Raw genomic sequence first — 27,765 nt, 5'->3', positions numbered from 1 at the left:
AATTTCATTGTGGATGTATTTTTGACATTTTGGTAGACAAATGGGAGGGAAGGTTGTATTTGGTGAAGTAAAACACAATTATAGTATGGGCAGCTCTACCAGATCACAGGGTAAACTAGCCCCGTCCTCTGGTGGCCATGTATTTAAATGAAGTAGAATAATTGAATGATACCTAAAGTGTTTATTTTTGTTTGCCATGGCACCAAGCTTTCTTCAAGGATTACCTAGACTACAGCAATCTGAAAGGGACCACCCAAAGAACATTTCTGTGAAGTTTGGTTGAAACTGACTCGATGATTTAAGAGGAAAGTACTTTTAAATTAAAGAATTTATGGACAACCAATGGACAGATGATGGACATCTAGCAATCCTAAATCTTACTAGATGCATATCTAGGACATTATTTCATGTGTGCAACTGGTAGGACAAATTTATAACAAATAGTGATCAATGTACTTACTAGCTGTATATCTCGGACACTGTTTCACATGATCAACTGGTTCCAAGTCAGGAAACATAAGTGGGCATTCTTTGTCCTGAGCTCCCTTCCCTTTGCCCTTCATTGTGTTCTTTCTGCAAAGGGATCTGTTGTAACCAATGTAAACTAGGGCATCACTTCAACACTTCAAGGCATGAATGTTTTTGATTAACTTCTGAAAAGATATTGCACCAAATTTACAATCTAGCTATTATATGCCACTTTCTCGTTATTCTAAGCCCCTATCTTGTTTGTTCTATTGGGTTCAACATCACACTGACTCAATTATAGGTCATATGGCGACTTTCCTACTTTGATGGTTGCGGAAGATCCCAGATGCCCCTCTGTGCATTATTTCATCACAGACAGGTACCTGGGTAGAACCACCGACCTTCCATAAGCCAGCTGGATGGCTTCCTCACATGAAGAATTAAACACCACAAGTAACTGGTAGCTCAGCTCTTGTCAATAACAGTTGTCTGTTGCGAAAGATTTTTGCTACATTTTAATACTCCAACTTTTGAACTTAAAAAAAAAACCAAGAAAAAAATGTCTAATTATTATTGTCAATGAACACTCCAAACTTTGCAAACAAATAAATTAACACTAAGTGGTTACTATTTCCTATACGACTGTCATATTTTACCATAGTGATTTTGAATAACCACATTATATGCCAAACTTTCAGATGAGTATTTGCTTATTATTGACCACAATATATCAGTGCATTTCATTGTGCCTGTCTGCATCTCTAGTCTTATGACTGTTCAGGGTGACTGCCTGAATTAGCTTTTAATACTCATCTGGCTTATGGGGATGACTTATTTTATGATCTAATATTTTGTAGTTGTCATCCCTCTAAGCCTTACTTGTATCTGTATTTTATTGTTAGGAAAATGAAGACATTAAAAAATTAAAAAAAGTCATGAAACACTGGTCAGACTTACTCGCTCCAATAAATTAACCATTAACGCAAAAACTCAAATATATTACACTAGCATGTATATTACGCATTCCCGATCTTGTATCAAAATCTTGGGAAAAAACATACATTGGAAAATAATATGCATTGAACAGTCAGGAGTGTAACTGTTTTAGGTTATGTAACCTATTTCAGTTATTTTTTCAAGCATTTTATAACCTGTATAAGTTTTAAAACATAAGTTAACTCAGGTAAGTTATTCAAAAAAAGTCTTTTTGCTGTTCTCACAAAGTGACCTATACAGTGAAATAAGTGGCAATCTGTGGTTAATCAAATTCTCTTTTAGTCTGATCATGACCTGATAAGCATAATGGGATGCTTAGAGTTTTACAGCTTTAAACCTTTTGCGTAAAACTTTATCAGCCTTGGTAAAAATTTTTACTGCATAGCTGGAAAGATAGGAGTTCAAGGATTCAGGAAATAATTGCATTAGTCATATTCAAAATGAGGAATTGGCACAGGAGGGCTTTGTAATATTTTATGATAACTGAAACAAGTTATGAAAATATAAGCAGTAACTCAAATGGGTTATAAACTGCGATAACTTGAAACAGTTACACCCCTGACTGTTGAAAATCAGAATTTTGTTTGTGGCTCGCATAACAAGGACTTGGCATGAAAATCTAACTCGCTGTTTAAACGGTTACTGACATCTAAAAATATCATCGATATTTACAGGTATTCTGAAAACATGTCACTTTCTAAAACTGTCAACACCTCGTCAACAAGCTTTATACATTCGAACAAACAGTTCATAATTACGGGGACATTAAAGGAGAAGTTAATTTGCGTGTTTGTTAAACAATGTTTGGTCGACTGTATTGATCAGTAACAACTGGCTTGGAATACAGAAATAACAAACAAACCGTTTTAATAGCAACTGATTTGAACAGCCTCTGAAAGAAATTGTTTTTACTGATCTTACACCTGTAGCCCAGAGACGCAAAATTTTGCATTTCATTTGGTTTTAATAATTCTACTGGCCCATTATCCATCGTTGTTGGATATGTACGACAACTGACCAACATTGTGAACACATGGTGATTTAAATGATGTTTCTCAGCTGTATAGCTGTATATTTATCAATCATTACTGTTCTCTGATTTGTAAATTTTGTAATTAATCTTGTATTTTTTGTTTGATAATGTGGACCATATTGAAAATTGGTTAAACACCAAATATGTTATCCACGTAAAATAAAGTTGTTATTATTATTATTATTATAATTAAAAATGAAAATACGCAGTTAAAAGTTAAAACCAACTTTATCGTACGGTACTGTACCTGCTTTTAGACCCAGCCTAAAGCACTCTTAAATAGGAGGTGCAAATAACGTTAACCTCAGACAGCTGACAAAAATTGTCAGATTTTGGACGATATTTACATGGTATCAAACTGAGAAAAAATGTATGAAGCTCTACTTTGGTGTATAATATGCACCCCTTTGTGAAAATGAAAAAAATCGCAAAAAACATGTGTAATATATTCAAGTGTTTACGGTAATTAATATGTATACATGTGACAACTTCAAATGGGTTGAAAATAACCCATTATTTTAAATAAGAGACTTCAGTCTTTGGAATTATGAAGTGAACAGGTGCACGGTGTCATCTACCCAAACATAATAATGTTTCTTGTATCTAGACTGCCAATGACATTAAATATCCGAAACAAAACACAAAATTTACATTAAAAAATGGCAGCATAAATTCATTATCAGAGACGGAATCATTTATTAATACAAACAGGGTTCCCACCAGACTTTTGGTGTGGGGTTTTTTATACCCCCTAGGTCATCAAACTGGGGGTGGAACTTCAAAAGTTGAGGGTTTTGATATTTCGAACTTTATTTCTACTACAGACTATATATTATAAAATCTAAGGGCTTGGTGCAAAACTAGTTTATTTCATTCATTATCCATAACAGTTTTGCACAAACCTCTAGCATTAATGTTGACTTGTATTATTAAAATACAATAAAGCTACTTTTATTTTGTTTACATGCTATGCAATTACTGTTATTTGTTGCTGACGTATAAGTCTTTGATATTTAGGATTCAGACTTAACACCTTTCGGCTCGACTGTTGACATCGCTTGCCCTCGCTGTTTATTAAATAAATCAGTTAGTTTAGTTTGGTTCATTTTTCTCGCATATGCAGACAGCAATCGATTACGTCACTCCAAAAAATACCACGTGTTAGACTGTCTCTACAACTTTCTATTTATAACTTCCGCTTTAATTATTTTACACGGAACTAGTCAAGTAACACCCGAAAAGACTAAATATAGACAATAGAATTCCACAAACTGTTCATTTTTCTGCCACTTTCGAATTGATTGCATTGTATGTACGCTGTTATTTTGATTTCGAACAATTTATCATCTTCCGGGTCAGCAATTTTATTGCGTGAAAATACGCACAAGAGCAATTTTCTGTACATTTCAGATCGAAATTTATACGTGAAAAACGTACATATTTACGTGAATGGGAACCCTGACAAATACATTGTACATACTGGTATACCAAAAAATAATCCCAACATATTTAATTATTTATGTATTTCATTGGGATTTCTTAACAGAAATATGCAGAATAAGATTGGACCTGACGGGATAGCAATAGTCAAAGTTATCACGTTGACCTGAAGTGCAGGTCTTATTATTTGGACTACACCTGAATGTACACACACAGAGAATTAATTTTTGCGGCCTTCTCACATTTCCAATTCGAAACTGAGTTGTCCGGATACTATTCAATTACAAAGGTGTTGCATCTGTCTGAAAATATTAAATACTAAGCAAGATTTACATCAGTTAAAACTAGATATGTGTTTCAACTTACCACTTTTTGATCTATTTTAAGAAAACTGCAGTAACAGAAGTAATACAGGGCAATTTTACAAACAGAACTCTGATCAGCCGGACGCAATTATTGATGACGTCAAGCACAACACTAAAACAAGGAAATCAGATTTACAAGATATTTTTCATGCTTTGTAAGCTCTGCTGGGATGTCATCCGAAATAAACCATATGAATTACAGCTCTAATAATCACGTAATCCATGTACTGCAAGAAATGTTTCATGTTTAAAGAAAACATTAACTTTTTCGTGTTTCAGAGATTGTTCATTGAAAGTTTTGGTAAGGGGAGATAACTCCTTTGTTATTAAAATGAACTTCTCAAGGCTTATTTCTTTGGGGAAAAGAACCTTGATATCAACCAATGTTCGCTTCAACAGAAATTATGTCACAAACAATTCCACAGATCTTCCAGACTACAACACAAGTGTGAATGTTCATGAGCATAAACTTACCCGACCAGTTGCTAAGCCAGTAGCAGAGACACAGAAATGGAAAGGGCTTCAAGACTTGAAATCCAGAGCAAAGGCAAGGATCAATCCTTAATACTTAAACCTTTATCAAAGGTATTAGGTATCTATTCCCATAGCTAACCAGTTAGTTTCTTCACAAGTTTTTCTGACAATATATAATTTTGCGAAACTTAATTATTTTCCAGGATATAATATAAAAATTAAAGCATAATTTATGTACATGGAAGTGTCTAGGGTATGGATCTGTACCTCTAGAATCTGATTCTAGAGGTACAGATCCGTACCCATAGACAACCCTGTAAGGGATTTTCTAGGAGTATGTACCTCATTTTTCCATATATTGTAGGTTATTTTAAAAATATTTAGTTTTTAATTGTACATTACAAATGAATTAAATATGTCAAATAAGATTTAATCAATATTCACCTAAAACTTAAATCCAAATCGTTCACAGATCTATATCAGCATTCACTTGACATATGCTTGATAATGATCATTTACATTTTTACCAGTGCATCTGCGTCAACATCTGCTTGGGCATCCCTAGATTTGTTTAAGTTTTTGTATGTAAACTGGTATCTCAGTAACCGCCTGTGGGAATGGATTGAAACTTCACACAGATATTCACTGGGATAAACTGACTTACATGGCACAGGTTCCATAACCCTATTATGCTTTTTAACAAAATTATGCCCCTTTTTCGACATAGCAGTTTGGTTAAGTTTTTGTATTTAGCTGGTATCTCAGTACCAATTAATGGGAATGGATGAAAACTTCGCATACTTGTTCACTGTGATTAACTGACATGCATTGTACAGGTTCCATAAATCTGTTTTGCACTTTTATAAAATTGTTCTTTTTTTCCACTATATTCATTCAATTGACAAGGCTGTTAAATAGTCGAGCATTGCTGTCCTCAGACAGCTCTTGTTTAAATTCTGTTTGGCTTTTAAACAATGATAAAAAATCAAATAAAGCTCAAAACTTGGTAAAAATGTGGAGCCAGCTTACAATAAAATGACTACTACACATGGACACTACACTGAACATTAAATATGTCAAATGGAGGCTTAGTTAGATTTTTGAAGCAACCCGTCTTTAATATTTTTCTGTTACAGCTTCTTTTTGTTGTGGGCCTACTTTGCAAATGCGTGGCTCTGAGGCTGTGTTTGAGGTGCTCTGTGCTTCCGAGAAATCTACCCTTACCTATTATCTTTAGTATTAAATAAGGCATCTATAGTTACCCTTGCTAGCAACTGTCCTTGAGAAGCTTCTGAAATAGCATGGAGTATTATTATCAATGTTTTGTACCATAACTGTGGTATTAGGCTGATTTTATGAAACTGTTATATCAGTAGCATCTAACATCTTTCTAGTTAAATGTTGTTTGCACATAACTCACTTGTGACTAAAGTGGTGAAAAAAAGAAGCAATTATACAGTGATCTTTTTCATACTTTCTACAGACGTCCCTTATACCAGAGACATTAAAAGAAATGGATGAAAATGAAGAATTCAAGATCACAGCAGCTGAACTGAAAAGATTAGGCCAAAAGAAACTTACAAAAGAAGAAAGGAAGAAAAGACAGAGAGCTTTAGATCATATTGGAGTACCTGACTTTTTTACATACTGGAAGGAGAAAAATTTGGAAAAGGGAATAAAAGGTTTAGTTAAACTGTAATAATTGTATTCAGAATATTTTGTAAAAATGACAGAATTGGTTTCATGTAATCTTCACATATATTTAATCCTAGCTCAGTTTTCCGTATTGGACATTATGTTTCTGACTGAGTTAGGCAAATTTGACTAAATGTTAACTTGCCCACACTGACTGTCACTTGGCTTGAAAAGAATTATACAAATTATATAGAATATGAAGGTGTACATTTTTGACATATACTGTGATTGACATCCAACACCAACAAATTGTCCATTTAATTACAGACTTTGCTAGTATAAGATTGTATGCTAAGAGAAATTATCATGTCCCTACCAAACTTTGTTTGAGTGTGCCATATCATGTGTGTTAGTCCCATCCCGAACTGTCTCTGTCCTGTTCCTGTCCTGTTCCGTCCTGTTCCGTCTTGTTCCACTTATGGAACCATTACTGAAGTCATTTTGAAACATACATTTTTTGTAGGATCATACGACATGTTCACCTACAAGGGACATAACTCCCAGTTTTGTTTTTGTTTAAATTCAGATACATGAGACAGTGTTATCAAGCTAGAGTTAAGTGAGAATGAATTTATGTGTAAATTTATCTAGAGTTAAGTGAGAAAATAGTTTTTTTGTAAATATAAATACAGACAACATTATTGCTCTGAGAAAATAGTTCCTGTAAATGTATATACAGACAATGTCATATAGCTCTCAGATTGTAGCAGTGGTGCTTTAAGAATCTGTTTGAGAACTAAAGTAAAACAATTTAACTATTTATATTGTAATCTTTTTTTATTTCTTTTTCTCAATGACTGTTATAGTTGTATTGATTTAATAGTACAAGACAAAGCATTGAGAAAAAAGACCATAGAATTTCTACAGGTCAACATAGGATTGTACTGTAACCAGGCATGTAACCATTGCCATGTGGAATCTTCTCCAAGGAGGAAGGAAATGATGGACAGAAAGACAGCAGACAGATGTATACATGTCCTGGCAAATAGTCCACATGTGCACACACTCGATATCACAGGTATAGACATACGTAGTTTCTCCAACAAAAATGTCTTTGTAGAATTAGAATTGTTTCAGTTTGTTTTGGTTTCATAAAAGCAGCCATTGTAAGTATATACTGGTGATAATCTAATTTTCAAGCTTAGAAAAGCTTTTAGCAAGTACAGTGAAATTCTCTAAAGCAAACAATGTTGGGGCTGTTTAGAATTTGTTTGTAGTACAGAGACTTCTTAGAGATGAACTGTTGAAGTATTTTGTCTTATGGGAAGGAAAATATCTCTTAGTAGAAAGGAGTTTGCTCTTCGGACATATTGTAAACATGGGTTAAACAGTATTTTATAAAACTGTACAAAGATGAGGACTTTAAAATACTAAAATAATTTTGCATAGTTTAAGTGATTGAAATATAGTCAGCAAAGCTGGATCACTTTTTATTGGCTTTGCTAAGAAATCAGCACCTAGTGATGTATCAGTTGTTCCAGATGATACAGGTATTCTTACAAGACAAGAGCTTTCATAGCTGACTTAAGGCTGCTGACTTGAGATCACTTGCTCCTCACCTCTCTTGGTTTGAGCGCTGCCCAGTTCAGTGAGTTAAAAGCCAACTATCATGTATATGGAAGGTAAGTGGTTTTACCCTAGCCCGAAAGTTGTCATATGACGCAAATCGGTTGGGGAAAAAAGTTACGGGTCGTGCAAATCCTTGTTGTTATTGTTGAGTCCTCTTTTAGTAATGTTAAAGCCTGCTTGATTTCCTCAATAGAGAAAGTGAAGGCATACAGATTGTGGGGTCATGATTGATACTAATGGAATATGTATTTTCCATGTGACTGTTAAAAGACAATATTTACATTTGCCCTATTCTTTTCCATTGAAAATTATGACGTTCATTTCGTATGAACAGCAAAAGGAAAGGCGTGAAAGTTATGTCATCGCTGCTTAGTGATAACCGACTGCTGTTTTGACGACGTCCGCGTATAGTCAGGGAGAACGTTCCTTAGATGACGTTGCAGTTGTTCTGTCTGGTGAACAGAATGGCCGGGAAGCTGATTTTAATGTTAAATGCCACAAAATGTGTGCAATTTATATTACCTTGTTTACAAATGGAAAGGAAATATAATGTAAATATAAGAAATGAAACTTTTCTTTTCGGTGTTAATGCGTAATGAACGACAGATAAGGATCAGCAAATTAAACATGAATCGCTAGCGCGATTTATGGATTTGCCAATCCTACTATGTCGTTCATTTTGCATGAACACCGAAAAAAATAATTTCATTTCTTTTCATTTCTTTTCATTTCTTAACTGTATGTGAAATAATTTGTCCTTCACCTCTTATTCATCTGGAGAAGTTGATTGTAACTTGTAGAGGACAGGAGTACTGGTACAGAATCCAGGAACACTGGTTAGGTTGTCTGCCCACTGTTACATAACAGAAATACTGTTGAAAAACAACAAAACCCAAAACGAACAACAAAAGCTGTCAGAGGACACCAACACTCAACTGTTCAATAGCCTTGTCAGTATAGAAATTTCAATGAATATAAAAGTAAAAAAATGGGCATAAGTTTGTATAAATATAAAGTAGAGTAATGGAACCTGTGCACTGCATGTAAGATTATCACAGTCAACAGGTGTGTGAAGTTTCAATCCATTCCTGGGGGTACGGGGATACTAGCTTATATGCAAAAACTTAAAAATTGTTAAGTTGAAAAAGGGGAATCATTTCTAAAAAAGCTAAATAGAGTTATGCTGTGCAAGTCTGTTCATCACAGTGAATAAGTATATGAAGTTTCATTCCATTCCTACAAGCGGTTACTGAGATACCAGGTTACATACAAAGCTTAACCAAATTGGGACGTCAACGAATTGTTAAGCACAATAGCTCTACCTTTTTTTTGAATAGTCAAGCTGATAAAAGTCTTAAATAATAGATATTGCAGACTTTATAACTGTATGCAGGTGGAGCACCAGAACTAAATGATGAGTTTCGACATCTTGCTGCTGCCGGGAGACATCTTAATAAAACTGTGATTGTGAGAACCAATCTGACATCTTTGTTAGAGCCAGGTAAATTATTACACTGAATGGCTCCTTCTATGACTCCTTTTACATCTGTTTAATCAGGAAGCCTACCTTACAGTTCTTAAAGAAGTTCTGCACATCTGATAAAGTGGAAGTAAAGGTGTTACATCATTTTATATGGTGACAACATAGGATAATGCCTAGATTCAGTATACAGAGCCAATAATCATGATACAAATTATTGGAAATGGTGTTTGGATTTGTAAAATGGAAAAAAGAAGAAAATAATACTAAATCAGATTTGATGAATAAAATAACAGTTTAAAAAAAAGTCTTTTTCTACACATGTAATTTTGGAGGAGACATATTGTTTTTGCCCTGTCTGTCCGTCACACTTATTTCTGATCAATAACTGGAGAACCATTTGATCTAGAACCTTCAAACTTCATAGGATGATAGGGCTTACAGCTGGGTAGATGATCCTGTTTGTTTTTGGGGTCCCTGGATCAAAGGTCAAGGTCACAGGGGCCTGAACATGGAAAACTTTCAGATCATTAACTTGAGACTTGACCGAGAATAATGAAAATTCATAGAGTGATTGGACATGCAGAGTAGATGACCCCTATTGATTTTTGGGTCTCTCGATCAAAGGTCAAGGTCACAGGGGCCAGAACATCGAAAACCATTTCCGATCAATAACTTGAGAACCGCATGACCCAGAACGTTGAAACTTCATGGGATGATTGGACATGCTAAGTAGATGATCTCTACTGCATTTCAGTCACTAAGCCAACCATCAGTGTCTCTTTGACTTTCGCTCTTGTTCCCTATTTACTTCTTGCCTATTACTACTATGCTTTGAAGGAGACATGTGCTTTTCTACAAAGGCATCTTTCAGTTTACAGATGTCATATTGAAATGTCTGTCATAGGTAACCATTGTGATATGCTTTTTATACGCCCTTTTGAAAAACTGGAAGTATTATGGGAACGCCCCTGGTGGGCGAGCGGTTTGGCAGGCGGCGTCCACAGACTTTGTCCGGAGCATATCTTCTTCATGCATGGAGGGATCTTCAGATTGATGAAACTTGGCACAATTGTTCACCATCATGAGACGTAGTGTCGTGCACAAGAACCAGGCCCCTAGATCTAAGGTCAAGGTCACACTTAGAGGTCAAAGGTCAAATTCAAGAATGACTGTCCGGAGCATATCTTCTTCATGCATGGAGGGATTTTGATGTAACTTGGCACAATTGTTCACCATCATGAGACGAAGTGTCAGGCGCAAGAACCAGGTCCCTAGGTCTAAGGTCAAGGTCACGCTTAGAGGCCAAAGGTCAGATACAAGAATGACTTTGTCCAGGGCATATCTTCTTCATGCATGGAGGGATTTTGATGTAACTTTGCACAATTGTTCACCATCATGAGACGCAGTGTCGTGCGCAAGAACCAGGTCCCTAGGTCTAAGGTCAAGGTCACACTTAGAGGTTAAAGGATACAAGAATGAAAACTTTGTCCAGAGCATTTCTTCTTCATGCATGGAGGGATTTTGATATAACTTGGCACAAATGTTCACCACCATGAGACTGGATGTTATGCACAAGAACCAGGTCCCTAGGTCTAAGGTCAAGGTCACACTTAAGAGGTCAAAGGTCAGATAGAAGAATGACTTTGTCCGGAGCATTTCTTCTCCATGCATGGAGGGATTTTGATGTAACTTGGCACAATTGTACACCATCATGAGACAGAGTGTCATGCGCAGGTCCCTTTTTAGCTCATCTGATTTTTTGAAAAAAAATGATGAGTTATTGTCATCACTTGAGCGGTTGTCGGCGTCGGCGTCGGCGTCTGCGTCGGCGTTGCCTGGTTAAGTTTTATGTTTAGGTCAGCTTTTCTCCTAAACTATCAAAGCTATTGCTTTGAAACTTGGAATACTTGTTCACCATCATAAGCTGACCCTGTATAGCAAGAAACATAACTCCATCTTGCTTTTTGCAAGATTTTTGGCCCCTTTTGTACTTAGAAAATATCAGATTTCTTGGTTAAGTTTTATGTTTAGGCCAACTTTTCTCCTAAACTATCAAAGCTATTGCTTTGAAACTTGGAATACTTGTTCACCATCATAAGCAGACCCTGTACATCAAGAAATATAACTCCATCTTGCTTTTTGCAAGATTTATTGCCCCTTTTGGACTTAGAAAATCAGTTTTCTTGGTTAAGTTTTATGTTTAGGTCAGCTTTTATCCTAAACTATCAAAGCTATTGCTTTAAAACTTGCAACACTTGTTCACCATCATAAGTTGACCCTGTACAGCAAGAAACATAACTCCGTCCTGCTTTTTGCAAGATTTATGGCCCCTTTTGGACTTAGAAAATATCAGATTTCTTGGTTAAGTTTTATGTTTAGGTCAACTTTTTCTCTTAAACTATCAAAGCTATTGCTTTGAAACTTGCAACACTTGTTCACCATCATAAGCTGACCCTGTACAGCAAGCAACATAACTCCATCCTGCTTTTTGCAATAATTATTGCCCCTTTTGGACTTAGAAAATCATTTTCTTGGTTGAGTATTATGTTTAAGTCAACTTTTCTCATAAACTATCAAAGCTATTGCTTTAAAACTTGCAACAGTTTTTCACCATCATAAGTGGACACTGTACATCAAGAAACATAATTCTATCCTGCTTTTTGCAAGAATGATGGCCCTTTTTAGACTTAGAAAATCATGGGTAGGACAATATTTCTATTGCACAAAAAAAATCAGATGAGCGTCAGCACCCGCAAGGCGGTGCTCTTGTTTAGAATTACTTCCCTTTGTTGTTACTATAAATAGCTTATATTGTAATTTTTCATTACTAGTCGTAGGAAAAAATCAAGACCACTTTTCTGTTGTACAACATGCATGTTACATCCAATTTTGAGGTGTATTTTGACCTATCTCTACCTGGTAAGGATTTTTGTGTGGACTTAGAAAAAGAAAAGATTACAATAGTTACTACACAACCACAGAGTTAAAATTCCATTTGCAAATACAAGTGCTAGTGTAAAGAAATTTGCTATGACCGACGTATTCATAATTTTAACATGTCCAAAACATTGTGGAATGATACTTATTTCACTTGGGTATTGATTACATTTTACTCGGACTTTATCATAGACTCCCTGTGTAAAATCTCAAACTTTTAACTAAAATAAAGCTATTAAATCGATATGATATTTCAATGAAACTTCAAAGTTTTGTCGTTTGTAGCATCATCTGGGACATGAGCAGTGAAAAATCTTAATTTGATTTCTAAAATGCTGTGATATTTGTTTCTAAAGTCACTATATGTTCATTGTAAATATACTTTGTTATACCCAAGTGGAAACTGGCAGGTACTTGAAAATGCAGCTCTCTGATTGGTCAGTTAGAACCCCTAATGTACTGTGATGTCATGATAAAGTTATGAATATTGTGACATTCTGGCACTCTTGTTGAAAATGCCATGACCCCCAGGTTGAGCAGCAGACACCTTAACCACTAGACATTGTGAAATGCTTTTGAAAATGCCATGACCCCCAGTGCAAATCTTTTGCAAATAAATGAAAAACTTGAATAGTATAATTACTGATTTATAGATATTGTTATGTATTATAAATGTGTATGCAAATATCTGGAATATTCAAAAACTTATGCAAATATGTGCATTTGGCTGTACTGTTGAAAATGAGGTTATTCCATTATCTCCTTATTCTAGGACAGGAAGACACATCTCAGTTCTTTGCAGACAATGGTCTCCATGTTGTAGCATCATTACCATGCTACAGTGCTAAGAATGTAAACACGCAGCGAGGAAGTGGAGTGTTTGACCGCAGCATACAGGCTCTGCTGATGTTGAATGACATTGGGTATGGAAGGCCAGACACAGGACTTCAACTTGATCTTGTTTATAATCCCCTGGGTGAGTGTGCATCACATGTATATGACAGAAATAAAATATCTTACATGTCCTTGTTTCACACTGTTCTTTTTGAGAGAAATAATCTTTCAGGCTGTAAATTAAGGATTGTATTTTATGGTTTTTGCTTTCAGCTAGAAGTTCAATTGGAATTATTTTTGTCAGATTTCTCACAAATTTGTGTTGCGGAAGTATTATAGCAAACATCATTTTAACTCTATCTTTTAAATGTGTTTACCAGTTTATTTTCCCATGCATAAATATTATCATGAATTGAAATATCACACAACCTTTGTACCACACACATTATAAAAGAAATCTGTAAGAACTTATTTGATTGGATATGGTGAAGAACAATATCTGTGATCTGTATGCAGTCACATCTGTCTTTAAGAAACACCCTGGAAGTGAAATGCATGGTCTTTATGAGCCTGTTGCATGACAGTAAATATTGTACTACAAGTCCATTCAAGGTGTGGTATATAGATCACCTCCCTTAGTGGCTACCTTTATTAAGCAGCCACTTGGCTTACGCAGCCAGTCAGCTAACATGCCACATGAACTTCTTGTTGTGATTTCATCTTGCCTGAAGCAGTCAGATTGTGTCGCTTCCATGGCTGTCTGCTTAATACATGTTTGCCTGTATTATACAGTATAGTTGTGTTCATTGTTTGGAGGCAGTGTTTTGTACATACTGGACTGTATTTTCAAGGTGCATTTTTACCTCCTCCACAACAAGCCTTAGAGGAGAAATATAAAGAAGAGCTGGAAGCAGTGTTTGGTATATACTTCAACAAGCTATACACCATCACCAATACGCCTATCAAAAGATTTGCCGACTTTTTATACAGAAGGTAATTACAGGTTTGAAAAAGAGCATTCAGAAGAGTCACATATTCATGCAAAGGTACATGAAGGCAGTATATTCTGTGTTTTCATTAGAAAGTAATGAAACAAAAAAGCAGTCAATACATTATTTGGAATTTCGACCTCTTAAAGGCACTGACCTCAGCTCAGATTTTGGCTAAAATGATCTTTTTTTTTCAAATTGAAGTTTTGTCATATTATGAACTTTTACATTAGAATATTAGTTTTTGTTTCTAAACTATCTTGAAAATGCCAATCAAGAAAAATATACATGCTGGAGTTGGGAATCTTACCCAGGTCCCTGCAGCAATAAACAGTTTCTTGCGATCTTGACCAGTACACTATGGGGGAATACGTACATAACAGTCGTTGAATATAAAGCTGTATAATTAAGGCAGTTTACCTTCGGTATCCTGTTAAAATACTTATCATTTTTGAATGGAAAAATTAGTAAAAACAACTAATTTTTATGAGTTTCCACAACTTATAATCTGTAAGTAACTAAATTTCAAAGCCTTCTTAAGAAATATAGTAATAATTTTCTGATATCTAAAAAATTCTCTCTTTTTTAGCTCATCTGATTTTTTGAAAAAATGATTAGTTACTGTCATCACTTGATCATCAGGTTTCTTGGTTAAGTTCTATGTTTAGGTCAACTTTTCTCCTAAACTATAAAAGCCATTGCTTTGAAACTTGCAACACTTGTTCATCATCAATAACTGACACTGTACAGCAAGAAACATAACTTCATCCTGCTTTTTGCAAGAATTATGGCCCCTTTTGGACTTAGAAAATCAGATTGCTTGGTTAAGTTATTTTTAGGTCAACTTTTCTCCTAAACTATCAAAGCTGTTGCTTTAAAACTTGCAACACTTGTTCACCATTGGAAGCTGACTCTGTACAGTAAGAAATATAACTCCATCCTGTTTTTTGCAAGAATTATGGCCCCTTTTGGACTTAGAAAATATCAGATTTCTTGGTTAAGTTTTGCGTTTAGGTAAACTTTTCTCCTTTACAATCAAAGCTATTACTTTAAAACTTGGAGCAGTTGTTCGCCATTAGAAGATGACACTGCACAGCAAGTACCGTAACTCTGCATTGCTTTTTGCAAGAATTATGGCCCCTTTTGGACTTAGAAAGTCATGGGTAGGTCATTATTTCTGTTATACAGAGACAAAAAAATCATATGAGCATCTGCACCTGCAAGGGGGTGGTCTTGTTTTGTAATAATGTTTAATAGTTCCTCAAAATATGAAAACATATTTATATATGCCAGAAATGAGTTAGCTGACTACATGGAGTTGTTGGTACGGAACTACAACCTGGCTACAGTAGATAACATGATGTGTCGTAACCTCTTGAGTGTGAACTGGAATGGTCACTTGTATGACTGTGACTTCAATCAGCAGCTAGACCTAGGGATGGTGGATGCAGGTATGATTACTAACCTGGAAGTACCAGGTAGCAGGTCCAAACCCTACTGGAGTTAATACCACACGTCTTCAAATGAAACTGATGCTGTGATTTTCTAGGAAGTACACTGGAGTTTGATTCAAATATTCTTGAATCTTTCTCACTGTTTGGCTTTTATGAATAAATATATACAACCACTAAATGATTCCTAGGACAAGTGGTTAAGGTATTAACCGCTTAACGTGGATGTTGTGGGATCAAAACCCACAGAGGTCTTGACTATATACTACCTCATCTGATACAAGTATTGCTTTTTCCCCTAGCAGCAGAGCTAAGAATGATTCATATAAACTTTCGTCATAATTGAGCCATTAATAACATGACTTTATATAAAGTAATTAGTTCTCCCAAACTTTATAAAAAAAAAGATCAGTCCTCTGCATTCTTTGGTCATTTTCTAGATTTTTAGTTAAGTAAGCTGCTTTTTTAGCACACCTGTCACATAGTGACAAGGTGAGCTTTCGTGATCACCCTTCGTCTGTCGTCTTTGCGTCCGTCAGTCCGTCAACAATTTCTTGTCTGCACGATAGAGGTTTCATTTATGATTTTATTTTAACCAAACTTGCACACAACTTGCATCACCATAAGATCCTGGTTCCTTTCTTGAACTGGCCAGATCCCTTTATGGGTTCCAGAGTTATGGCCCTAGAAAGGGCCAGAATTAGCTATTTTGGCCTTGTCTGCACAATAGCAGCTTCATTTATGATTTTATTTTAACCAAACTTGCACACAATTTGTATAACCATAAGATCTTGGTTCCTTCTTGAACTGGCGAGATTCCATTATGGGTTCCAGAGTTATGGCCCCAGAAAGGGCCAGAATTAGCTATTTTGGCCTTGTCTGCACAATAGCAGCTTCATTTATGATTTTATTTTAACCAGACTTGCACACAATTTGTATCACCATAAGATCTTGGTTCCTTTCTTGAACTGGCGAGATTCCATTATGGGTTCCAGAGTGATGGCCCCTGAAAGGGCCAGAATTAGCTATTTTGACCTTGTCTGCACAATAGCAGCTTCATTTATGATTTGAATTTAATCAAACTTGCACAAAACTTGTGTCACCATAAGATCTTGGTTCCTTTCTTGAACTGGCCAGATCCCATAATGGGTTCAAGAGTTATGGCCCCTTAAAGGCCCAAAATTAGCTATTTTGACCTTGTCTGTACAACAGCAGCTTCATTTATGATTTGATTTTAACCAAACTTGCACACAACTTGTATCACCACAGGTTCCTTTCTTAAATTGGCTAGATTCCATCATGTGTTCTAGAGTTTTGACCCCTTAAAGGTCCAAAATTTGCTATTTTGGCTTTTGCAACCAAATAGAGACTTCATTTATGGTTTGATTTGATACAAACTTCCAAAATATCTTCAACAACAATAAATCTTTGATTCCATGACAAATCTGTCAGCTCCAATCGTAGGTTCCAGAGTTATTTTATATCTGATTACCTCCCCTGATTGTAATCAAAATGGATTTATATCAGTAAGTACTTATAGGACTTATTTGAAATTTCAGTATTGTCATTAATTGGACTGAGACAATCAGGGGAGATAACTATGGACTGATTTTATGTCAAATTATCTCCATTTATTTCAAATTAAAATGGATATATATCTGTAACTAATGCAGATACTGATCTGAAATTTCATTTTTGTCAACAGATGGACTTGGACAATCAGTGAAGATACACATTGACTGAATTTATGACAAATTACCTCCCTTTATTTTTTTATCTAAATGAATTCATACACCTTAGCAGCTTCTAAAGTGATTGGTTTGAAATATTATTTATGTCTTTCATGGTAAGAAATAGTAATATTAGATAACTCTTAACTGAACAGTTTTCGATATGAATACTTTACTAATATATTGTTGTATAGGCTTGTACTTTGTATCTTCTACATGCATGTACCAATGCATGATTACCTGCCCTGATTTTGATAAAAATGGATTTATCTCGGTAAATATTTATAGAACTCATTTGAAATTTCATTACTGTCTTTAGTTGGACTGAGGCAATCAGGGTAGATAGTATGGACTGATTTTATGTCAACTTAACTCACTTTGTTTCAAATTAAAGTGGGTGTATCTCAGTAACCAATGAAGATACTAATTTGAAATGTCATTGTGCCATCAGATGGACTCGGACAATCAGGGTAGATAACTTTTGACTGAATTTATGACAAATTACCTCCCTTTATTTTATGTAAACAAATGTATATCAGCAGCACCTAATGAGATTGGTTTTAAATGTTATTCAAGTCTTCCAGGATAAGGAATAGTCATGTTAGTACAAAAATGCAGCATTTGAGCCTTGGACCCTTAAACTTGATATGGAAATTGGCCCTGACTAGGTCAAAAGGGTCTGTTACTAGAAAATGTTTATCCTGATGATATTTAATGTGTATGCCTATGTGCTCTATGTCCAAACTTGAATGGTACTCAGGTGAGCAATATAGGGCCATCATGGCCCTCTTGTTTAAATAGCTTTTCAAATTTAAAGAAACCCTCAAAGGGAGACTTTGTAGCAATGACAGTTGAACAGATCATTATATACCTTACATGGGTATATGCCACTCATATTGGTTGATTTATTTGTATTTACTCTAAATTTAACTTGAAGCATAATGCAAAGATACTGCAACTTCTTGTCATGAACCTCTGAATTCACCAAACTTGATGAGTAGTACTGATATCATTTGATTGACATTTATCAGATTTGGTTAAATGGTCACACTTAACTGCATTACGGTGTTGCCAGAGCTAAAAGTAGAAAAAAGTAAATGATTACTCATGAATTTATTGACTGAACTTCAACAAACTTGGTTTCAAACATCCTTGATTTTTTTCTTGTCTGAAAGGGCTAGCCTGCTTCCAAAACAACATATTCCTTTTGAGACTGTTTACTAAAATCCTCAAAGCTACTGTAGGATGTGATTGTGCGGGGAGGGGTAGAGTGCTTTTTTTAGCTGTTTGAGCTGTGAAATTCTGGTGAGCAATATAGGGCACTCATGCCCACCTTTTTGTTTATGCAGCTCTGGTCAGTTTATTCAAAACATTCTCAGGAGGCTGTGCAGCAATATGAACTTTTAGTAAAAGCTGTCATTAGTTGATATCTGTTGTTGCTGATTATTTTCAGGTATGAAAACCATATATGATATAGAATCTTGTTCAGATCTGGAGGGTGCAGAAATCACACTGGATAATCACTGTTATGGCTGTACAGCAGGAATGGGGTCCAGCTGACAGGGAACAACAGTCTAATTGATGCTGCTAAATGCAAGCTCTTAGACTTACAATCAACTGTTTTTAAGCAAGTATTTTGTAAAAAATATTATAAACTAAATACCCTAACCTTGCTTATTTTATATAGAAAAAGTCTTTGTCACATATCAGCAAAATTTTATTGTAAACATTCTGGAGGTCACAATTTTGACTGAATCTTGGCCAGACTGATTGCTTCGGTAAAATCTCAGATGACTTTGATATTGTTTATCTGGGGTCAAAAACTAGGTCACTAGGTTTAATCATAGTAAAAACTTAATAAAATTTGAGAGGCCGCATTTTTTACTTGATTTTCATGAAATCATGAAAATCTTTTACTTTATAAAATAAACATTAACTTCAAAACTGTGGTATTCGGGGTCAGAAACTAAGTTGCTAAGCCAGATCTAGAAAAATATTAACCAGCTAGAGGCAACATTTCATGAAACCTTGTCAGAATGTTTGTCGTGTTGAATTTTAGGACAAGAAAGAAACTGTATCATCTAAGGCAAAAAGCTTGTTCAACAAGAAGTCAAGTCATAGAAGAACCTTGTAGACACTCTTAGAGGCCACATTTACCACCTAATTTTCGTGACACCTGGTCACAATGTTTTATCAGACCTAGATCAAATTTAAGACTAGGAAAACCTGGCTAACACACTAGAGGTCACATTTTCTAGCTGGTGTACATTGAAGCTGGTGGGAATGTTTGTTGTGATGAATTTAGATAAAGTTTCAAGTTTGGTTATCTCGGTAAAAAACTTGCTCACTAGGTCAAATCATAGAAAAATCCTGCGTCGGCGTCCACGGCATTCTGATTTGGTTATGTTTTTGTATGTAAGCTGGTATATCAGTAACCACTTGTGATAAACTGACTTACATTGCATAAGTTCCATAACTCTATTTTGCTTTTTTTACAAAATTATGCCCCTTTTTCGACTTAGAAATTTTTTATTAAGTTTTTGTATGTAAGCTGGTATCTAAGTACCCACTAATGGGAATGGATTGAAACTTCACTCTCCCACTGGTCCAGTGTCATGAGCTGATATGCATTGTACATGTTCCATAACCCTGTTTCGCATTTTTACAAAATTATGCCCCTTTTTTGGCTTTAATAGGATGTTGAATAGTCAAGTGTTGCTGTCCTCTGACAGCTCTTGTTTTAACATCTTGTACACTGAACTTCTTGTTCAGTTTCCATCCTATTTTAAATATTATGTACATCATCAAGATGAAATGGACTTGTGTATATGATCTGGACTTTTATGCCTGATTATTATCTTTTGAGTGATTCTCATTTTTTGGACTTAACCTTATTACAGTTACATCTGTACTCTCCATCTATTTGAAATGAAACTTGGGATATATCGTTAGGACGTATGCATAGTTCCGGGCTTTCATTTTCAATTATTAGTAATCGAGTTATGCCATTTTTTTTGGGCGTAGCGATATTAGAACTACCTCTGTACCTACATTTTCCATCCAGTTAAAATGGAACTTTGTTTCCATTGTCTAAAAAAGGTAGAGATGTACATATTGTCAGAAATTTCATGTCAGATTTTCTTTTTTGGAGTTCACTCCTTTGTTTTTACTTTATATTTTATTCTATCTTTTCAGAGGGCATGTGTCATACAATGTTGACATCGCTCTTGTGTGACATCACAGATGGAATGAACTTTGCATATTTCTGGCTTCTACTCAAAGTTTGATGCATACATTATATAAAAAAAATGAAACCCATTATTGGTTGTAAACAAATAAATTAGAAGTGTTTTGAAATATGAATTTAATAGTACATACATATTGAAGAGGTTGTAATTTCATACTTCCACGGGTATATGTTACAGTTCTAGTCTTAAAAACTAAATTTTTTAGCCCATTATCATAACTTTTACACCTGTTTTGTGCTAACTAGTCTCCTGTAGGTGTTATACCATTTGTTTTTAATTTATAGAAAAATTATGAAATCTTGATTTCTTTTGTAACCTCTGAAACTTGAATAAAGGTAGGAGGTACAAATATCTAATATGGAATTTGTTCATTAATTGGCCTAGAACATCAGGATAAAAATGTATACATGTGTATCATTTTTGTAAGAACAACAAAATTAAACTTTTTTTCATAAAACTTGCAAAACAGATATAATAGTCATATATATGAAAACAGGCATTATTCTGTTTGTGTGGGTTTTCTTTTGGTTATTTTTCTTTTGTTTTATTCAACTTGAACAAAAGATGTTTGTAATGGTAATGCTGTAATTTTAGCAGCAATTTATTATATGGTGCTTCATAGTTTAATTTGTATAAAGGGTATTCCATAAGGACTGCAGCAGCCCTACTGTTTATTACAGTATGTGTCAGAAAAATTGTTACTCACTTGCTGTGTATGTGTAATTCTTGGCCGAGGGATTTGCCCTCACCATTGTAGGTAGAAAATCTCACTCGGGTAAAGATTTGAAGAAGCAATTTAACTAGCCTATGGAAGGTTGTCAGTTCTACTTATATGCCCATCTGTGTCTCGAGTATTATGTAGAGAGGTACCTGGGGTCAGGGATCTTCCTCCAACATTAAAGCTGCAAAGTCACATTAGACCTAAATTGTGTGGATGTGATTTAAAATGGCATAATTCTGTTTATGGATATCATTTCCAGAACGTTGTCTTCAAGTAACTCACCATAAAGAAATATTCAATATTTGAACAGAAGTAACCAATAGTAAAATCAAAATTACTAATCAAAATATATAACAAAACATTTACATATTTTGTTAGTGACTGGTGCAGTTTGGTAAGTAGAGGGCTAGCTAAAGTTCATGTGGAATTCCCTGTACAGACTTTCAGTCATAAGACTACCTCAGCCAGTTTTAAAACAATGTTGTTTTTTTTACTTTAGTAAGTCCTTCCATTTGTTGTTTATTGTTTACAAATTTAAAGTAATAACAATGTGATTCAGTGAATTCTTGTCAATATTGTTTTCTATGCCTATTTTTCTCAACCAACTGATTCACATTTGTACAGTGTAAATTATCCAATATATTTCCATATTGGATACATTTTATTCTGTATTAGGCAATGCAGCAACTTTGATTCTAATCTTCATGTTAACTAAACGATGAAAGCCTTTGTCTGATAAAAGTTTCTGCATAAAATTCAGTGTCATTAAACGCTTAAACCCAACATATTGCCTTTCCTTTTAATTGAGAAAAATAAGCAAAGAATAAAAAGAATTATTTAACATTATCCTGTATAATACGGGCTATATTTAGACTCTTACCCATCCAAAAATGATATTGAACTGGCCTATTGGCTTGTATATTTTTTTTTAGAATTCAGATATATTGCCAAATTGTATAAAACAGTGATAAATAACCTAATACTATTCCATACAAGTATCTGTGCTGTGATTTATGAAGTTTTGAACTTAAAATTGTAATGGTTCTTGACTGATGTGTTCATTCCAGCACAGAATTTAAAGTGTGCAAAGATTATTACTTTCATTTGTATGAGTAGTTATTTCAAATGTTTGTGCTTAACTCTGTGTGCGTATCTCCTCATTGTATTTAATGTCTTCATTATGTATTACTTTGTGTATCAAGGGAGATAACCTATAAAAACTTTGTAATCAGTTAAGGCTCTTAATGCAATGGATATTTTTAATAAATCCGTCGCCACAATTGGTGGGAGGGTTTTAGGAATGGTCTCTGTCCGTCCTTCTGTCCATCTGTCCGTAACAATTGTATCCGGTCCATATAACTTAAACCCCTTGAAGGATTTTCATGAAACTTGGGTCAAATGATCACCTCATCAAGAGGATGTGCTGAACTTATGAGTCAGCCATGTCGGTGCAAGGTCAAGGTCACAACTCAAGGTCAAAGGTTTGAGACTTCCATTTTGTATCCGCTCTGTATCTCCTAAACCCCTTGAAGGATTTTAATATGACTTGGCTGTTATATTCCCCTTATCAAGACGATGTGCAGAACTGAAAATTCACCCATGCCAGCTCAAGGTCAATGTCACAACTCAAATATATGAGCCTTCAATTTCCTGTCCCCTCCTTTTCTGCTAAACCACTTGAAGGATTTTCTTGACACTGGTGAAGTGTTCACCTTATTGAGATGGTTTGCAAAACCCATGAGTTATATTCCATAACAGATCTACTTGCCAGAGTTTCATTGATGAATTATATACTCATGATTCTTTTTATATTATACTTATTCCTGCGAACTCTCAGCATATCGCTTGGAACAAATTCTTTGATGTTGTCATACATGGACTATAAAATATACTTAACAACGTCAATGCTTCCACCCAATACCATCAACCCTTCCACTATCCATAACAGCGGCGGGGGAAATAGCTGTATTTCAGACTGCCTTGTTCTGTATAGTAAATCATTGTAATTAATGACTTCATTATTAGGGCCTCCGTGGCCGAGTGGTTAAGGTCGTTGACTTCAAATCACTTACCCCTCACCTATGTGTGTTCAAGCCTCACTCGGGGTTTTGAATTCTTCATATGAGAAAGTCATCCAGCTGGCTTATGGAAGTTCGGTGGTTCTACCCAGGTGCCCGCCCATGATGAAATAATGCACGGAGGGGAACCTTGTGTCTTCCTCCACCATCAAAGCTGAAAGTCGTCATATGACCTATAATTGTTAAATGTTAAACCCAACAAAAAAAATGTCTTTATTATTATTATTATTGTTATTACTATTATTATTACTTCATGTATCAAGGGCGGTAACCTGTAAACGCGTGTTAATCAATTAAGGCTCTTAATGAAATGGATATTTTTGTACCCCCCGACAACAAAGTTGTAAGGGGGGGTATACTGGTTTCAGGTTGTCTGTCTGTCTGTCTGTCCGTCTGTCCGTAGACGCAATCTTGTGCGCACCATCTCTCCTTATCCCCTTGACAGAATTTAATGAAACTTCACACAAGTGATCAGTACCAACAGTAGTTGTGCATGGGGCATGTTAGGTTCTTTTAGAAAAAAAAATTGCAGAGTTATGGGACTTTGTTTTTTTGTTACTATACTATATACATAGACACAATCTTGTGCGCACCATCTCTCCTCATCCCCTTGACACAGTTTAATGAAACTTCACACAAGTGATCAGTACCAACATTAGTTGTGCATGGGGCATGTTAGGTTCTTTCAGAAAAAAAATTTGCAGAGTTATGGGACTTTGTTTTTTTGTTACTATACTAAATACATAGAAACAATCTTGTGCGCACCATCTCTCCTCATCCCCTTGACACAATTTAATGAAACTTCACACAAGTGATCAGTACCAACAGTAGTTGTGCATGGGGCATGTTAGGTTCTTTTAGAAAAAAAATTTGCAGAGTTATGGGACTTTGTTTTTTTGTTACTATACTATATACATAGACACAATCTTGTGCACACCATCTCTCCTCATCCCCTTGACACAATTTAATGAAACTTCACACAAGTGATCAGTAACAACAGTAGTTGTGCAGGGGGCATGTTAGGTTCTTTCAGAAAAAAAATTTGCAGAGTTATGGGACTTTGTTTTTTTTTGTTACTATACTATATACATAGACACAATCTTGTGCGCACCATATCTCCTCATCCCCTTGACACAATTTAATGAAACTTCACACAAGTGATCAGTACCAACCCTAGTTGTGCATGGTGCATGTTACATTCTTTTAGATAAATATTCTGCATAGTTATGGGACTTTGTTTTTTGTTACTATACTGTATACATACATTCTATATACATACAGTCCACATAATTATGCAATCTTGTGTGCGTCAAATTGCAATGTACTGTGTCAGTGCATGCGGGGGGTACATTCATCACCTTTAGTGATAGCTCTAGTTGATTCTGCAATCAATAATGTCTATGCATCTAAAAAATGTGGTTATCAGTTAAGGCCCTTTATGAAATAAATATTACAATATACATGTAAAAAAATCTTAATTATTGTAGAAAATAACTGTTGATCATTATTATCTTATCTTTGGATGTTGTTTTCTATGTATATACATAAATGAGCCGCACCATGAGAAAACCAACATAGTGCATTTGCGACCAGCATGGATCCAGACCAGCCTGCGCATCTGAGCAGTCTGGTCAGGATCCATGCTGTTTGCTTTCAAAGCCTATAGCAAATAGAGAAACCATGATCAGCATGGATCCTGACCAGACTGCACGGATGCGCAGGCTGGTCTGGATCCATGCTGGTCGCAAATGCACAATGTTGGTTTTCTCATTGTGCAGCTCAAATGCTTTTTAACACAATCTGCTTTTAATATGACAATACTTCGAAAATATTGCTTGTTAAACTAGACATATCCAAAGAATCTGTTGTTTAATATCATATTCATGCTAAACCTTTTTAAAATTAACTTTTATTAAAATTGAACCATTTTCATTCACCTTTTAACCATACTGAAATGCTGTTTACATAACAGCAAAAAAGTAAATTGTTTCTAGACCATTTATTTGTCAAATAATGAAGTCAGAAATTTACTGGATGAAGTCAGAAATTTACTGGATGAATTTAAATGCCCCATTCATTTTTCTCAGGTATAACAAATAATAAATGTTTTATAATGCATATAAAGTATTTGATTCATAACCTTTTTCAGCATTATTTCCTGTTCACATAGAAAGGAAAATTCTATATTTTACAAATGGACTGTTGTATTCACATTTTTATAGTGAGTTTGTTAATTGTAGTCATAAGTTATAATGGTTATGTTGTTGTTTTTTTTGTACAGTACCTCAGGAGAGTTGCATTTATTAAACTTTTCTATATATATATAAATTATTCTGAAAAAAAAATCTAGTCTAAAGGTATTCAAAATTAACTTATTGATGATCTTGTGAATATATCTATTTCACAAAGATTGTCAGGCCGTGAAATTATCTAGTTATGAAACTCTGTCAAACCTTTACTAAAGACAACATGTTTCATTTCTTAGGTAGATATTTGCATTATATTTTCACCAGTGAATGAAACATGGTCTTTATATCAAAGTTTGACTGTGTTAAGATTTGGTTGGGACGACCGTCTCCAGGTAGTGAGCCTGTTACGACAGTCAGCAAATGATATATTCTTGGTACGTGACTTCAGCAGTCTTGGGTTTATACATGTTATAATCTGTAAAAAGATCCTTTGGAAGCATAGAATGCAACCAAGTACCATAAAATAATAACAGTCTCAGTTTGAATGAGTGTATTCATGAGAGATAAATGGAAAGTGCAATGCCCCTCACAACCCCCTAGCACCAGCTGGAGTCATGTTGGTTTTGAGCTACTTTATGTCTGAAGAATGCCAAATTTCTGAACAAGAGTACTAAGTCCTTATCATGCTCGCCACAATTAATTCTGCCTTTGCAACCAGTGTAGATCACTGTTTGCCATTCAGTCAGTATCCTTTTGGTAAGCACCCCTTTTAACAGTTAATGGTACTGTCCCAAATGAAAGATGGACAAGTTCATTATAGAAATTTAGCAGGGTAAGGGCTAGTTGCACGGAAAGTGCAGATTGTCATTACGGGGTCACTGCTGTAAACAGATTCCACTGCTTTGCTGTTGATGTTTTTGGATGAATTTCAAAGTTTATGTTTATATTGTATTAAAATATATATTATTTATACATCTGCTATTCTTGAATATAATAGTCAATGCCAGCATCTAAGCAGAGTCATATAATTAGTGATAAAATGTCATGATTTGATTGTGGAGCCAGAAACTGTTACTGACCATAAAGAATGACATCATATTATATTGTTACACAGTGTCACATTTTGCACAATTTAAAGTCATAACACCAACAATATAACCAACTGTTGCAGATATGTTCAATCCTTTCCACAAGTAGAATTGGAGATGATGAGTTCCTGTTGTAAAACACTTCTTGCCTTTGAGGTTTAGTCAGTATGATTTATCAACCTGGGGAAAGTAATACCAACCTCAGGCTTTTCTCTCAGTCAATATCACTTCTCCTAGGTCGATAAATTTTCATATAGACCTCACTTAAATGCAATAATTTTATGATTCTTTCTGTTGTAATATTTGTGTTAGTTCTGTAGAGGATAAGTGGTTATTTTTGTAACATTTATAATAGTGTTTGTTATTGTCACATATGCTCAAAAATAACTTATAGTTTAAAAATTCTATTCATATTCAGTTTGGTTAATAATTTTGGTGCTTAGTTTTGAAAGGGAAATAAATTGTTGAATTTTATACCTGTTTTCTTTATTTTGTTTTGAAATTGTATACAGCTTTTTACTGCCTTTTGGAACTACTGCATATAGATATCTAGTCACAGTAGTCCCATGCACCTTTTAGACCTGACAATTCACACTACGGACTGTCATTGTCTGTCAGTTGCTGAATTATCTATAGCAAGTTTAATTTTATTAGAAAGTTAATTGTTAGATACTTCAGCAGATCAATTAAAGCTTGTTTACAAAATTTGTAAATTAATTTTAAGGTAATTAAGTAATTATGAAATAAACACCTAACCCAGAATGGGCTTCATTCAGAAAAAAGGGAAAACAATATGGAATGAATCTGTATGAATGATAATGCAATGTTGTAAAAAAGAAAAACTTGCGAAACTAATAAATCAGGAGTTGGCATCTGGTTTATGTTCTAGCTGTTTCCGCTTTTAAATCTTCTGAATATATAATTTTTGTTAGTTTTTATAAGGTAAATATATATCTTTGTATGCAAGTATTATTGTT

General features: G+C 34.8%; 2 protein-coding genes across 2 annotated transcripts in view; one reads left to right on the top strand and one right to left on the bottom strand.

Moving 5' to 3' along the window:
• The window catches only part of LOC128550094 (transcriptional adapter 3-B-like), a 59,932-nt gene extending 55,491 nt beyond the window's left edge, over window positions 1-4,441 (bottom strand). The window contains exons 1-2 of the mRNA XM_053528251.1: window positions 4,304-4,441; window positions 461-653 (exon numbers count right to left, since the gene is read on the bottom strand). Of these exons, the coding sequence (XP_053384226.1) occupies window positions 461-563 (103 nt within the window). The 5' untranslated portion in view covers window positions 564-653; window positions 4,304-4,441. The remainder of the gene's footprint in view (window positions 1-460; window positions 654-4,303) is intronic.
• Window positions 4,401-27,262, top strand: LOC128550095 (uncharacterized). Its single transcript, XM_053528252.1, has 9 exons — window positions 4,401-4,849; window positions 6,260-6,458; window positions 7,295-7,489; window positions 9,434-9,541; window positions 13,233-13,436; window positions 14,146-14,287; window positions 15,577-15,734; window positions 18,918-19,091; window positions 20,660-27,262. The coding sequence occupies exons 1-8, from the start codon at window positions 4,634-4,636 to the stop codon at window positions 19,022-19,024; spliced, it is 1,329 nt and encodes a 442-aa protein (XP_053384227.1). The 5' UTR covers window positions 4,401-4,633; the 3' UTR covers window positions 19,025-19,091; window positions 20,660-27,262.
• The last annotated feature ends 503 nt before the right edge of the window (window positions 27,263-27,765 follow it).

Source organism: Mercenaria mercenaria, chromosome 17, assembly GCF_021730395.1.
Source record: "Mercenaria mercenaria strain notata chromosome 17, MADL_Memer_1, whole genome shotgun sequence".
NCBI classification, from domain to species: domain Eukaryota; kingdom Metazoa; phylum Mollusca; class Bivalvia; order Venerida; family Veneridae; genus Mercenaria; species Mercenaria mercenaria.
The sequence above is the reverse complement of the archived record's forward strand: the minus strand, read 5'-3'. Positions and strand labels throughout refer to the sequence as shown.

What these genes read in the sequence shown, in the direction of transcription:
- LOC128550095 (XM_053528252.1), top strand. Translation starts at nt 4,634, where the DNA reads ATGAACTTCTCAAGGCTTATTTCTTTGGGGAAAAGAACCTTGATATCA. An exon ending in ACTTGAAATCCAGAGCAAAG is followed by an intron (nt 4,850 to 6,259) that starts GCAAGGATCAAT and finishes TACTTTCTACAG; the next exon opens with ACGTCCCTTATACCAGAGAC. An exon ending in GCACACACTCGATATCACAG is followed by an intron (nt 7,490 to 9,433) that starts GTATAGACATAC and finishes AACTGTATGCAG; the next exon opens with GTGGAGCACCAGAACTAAAT.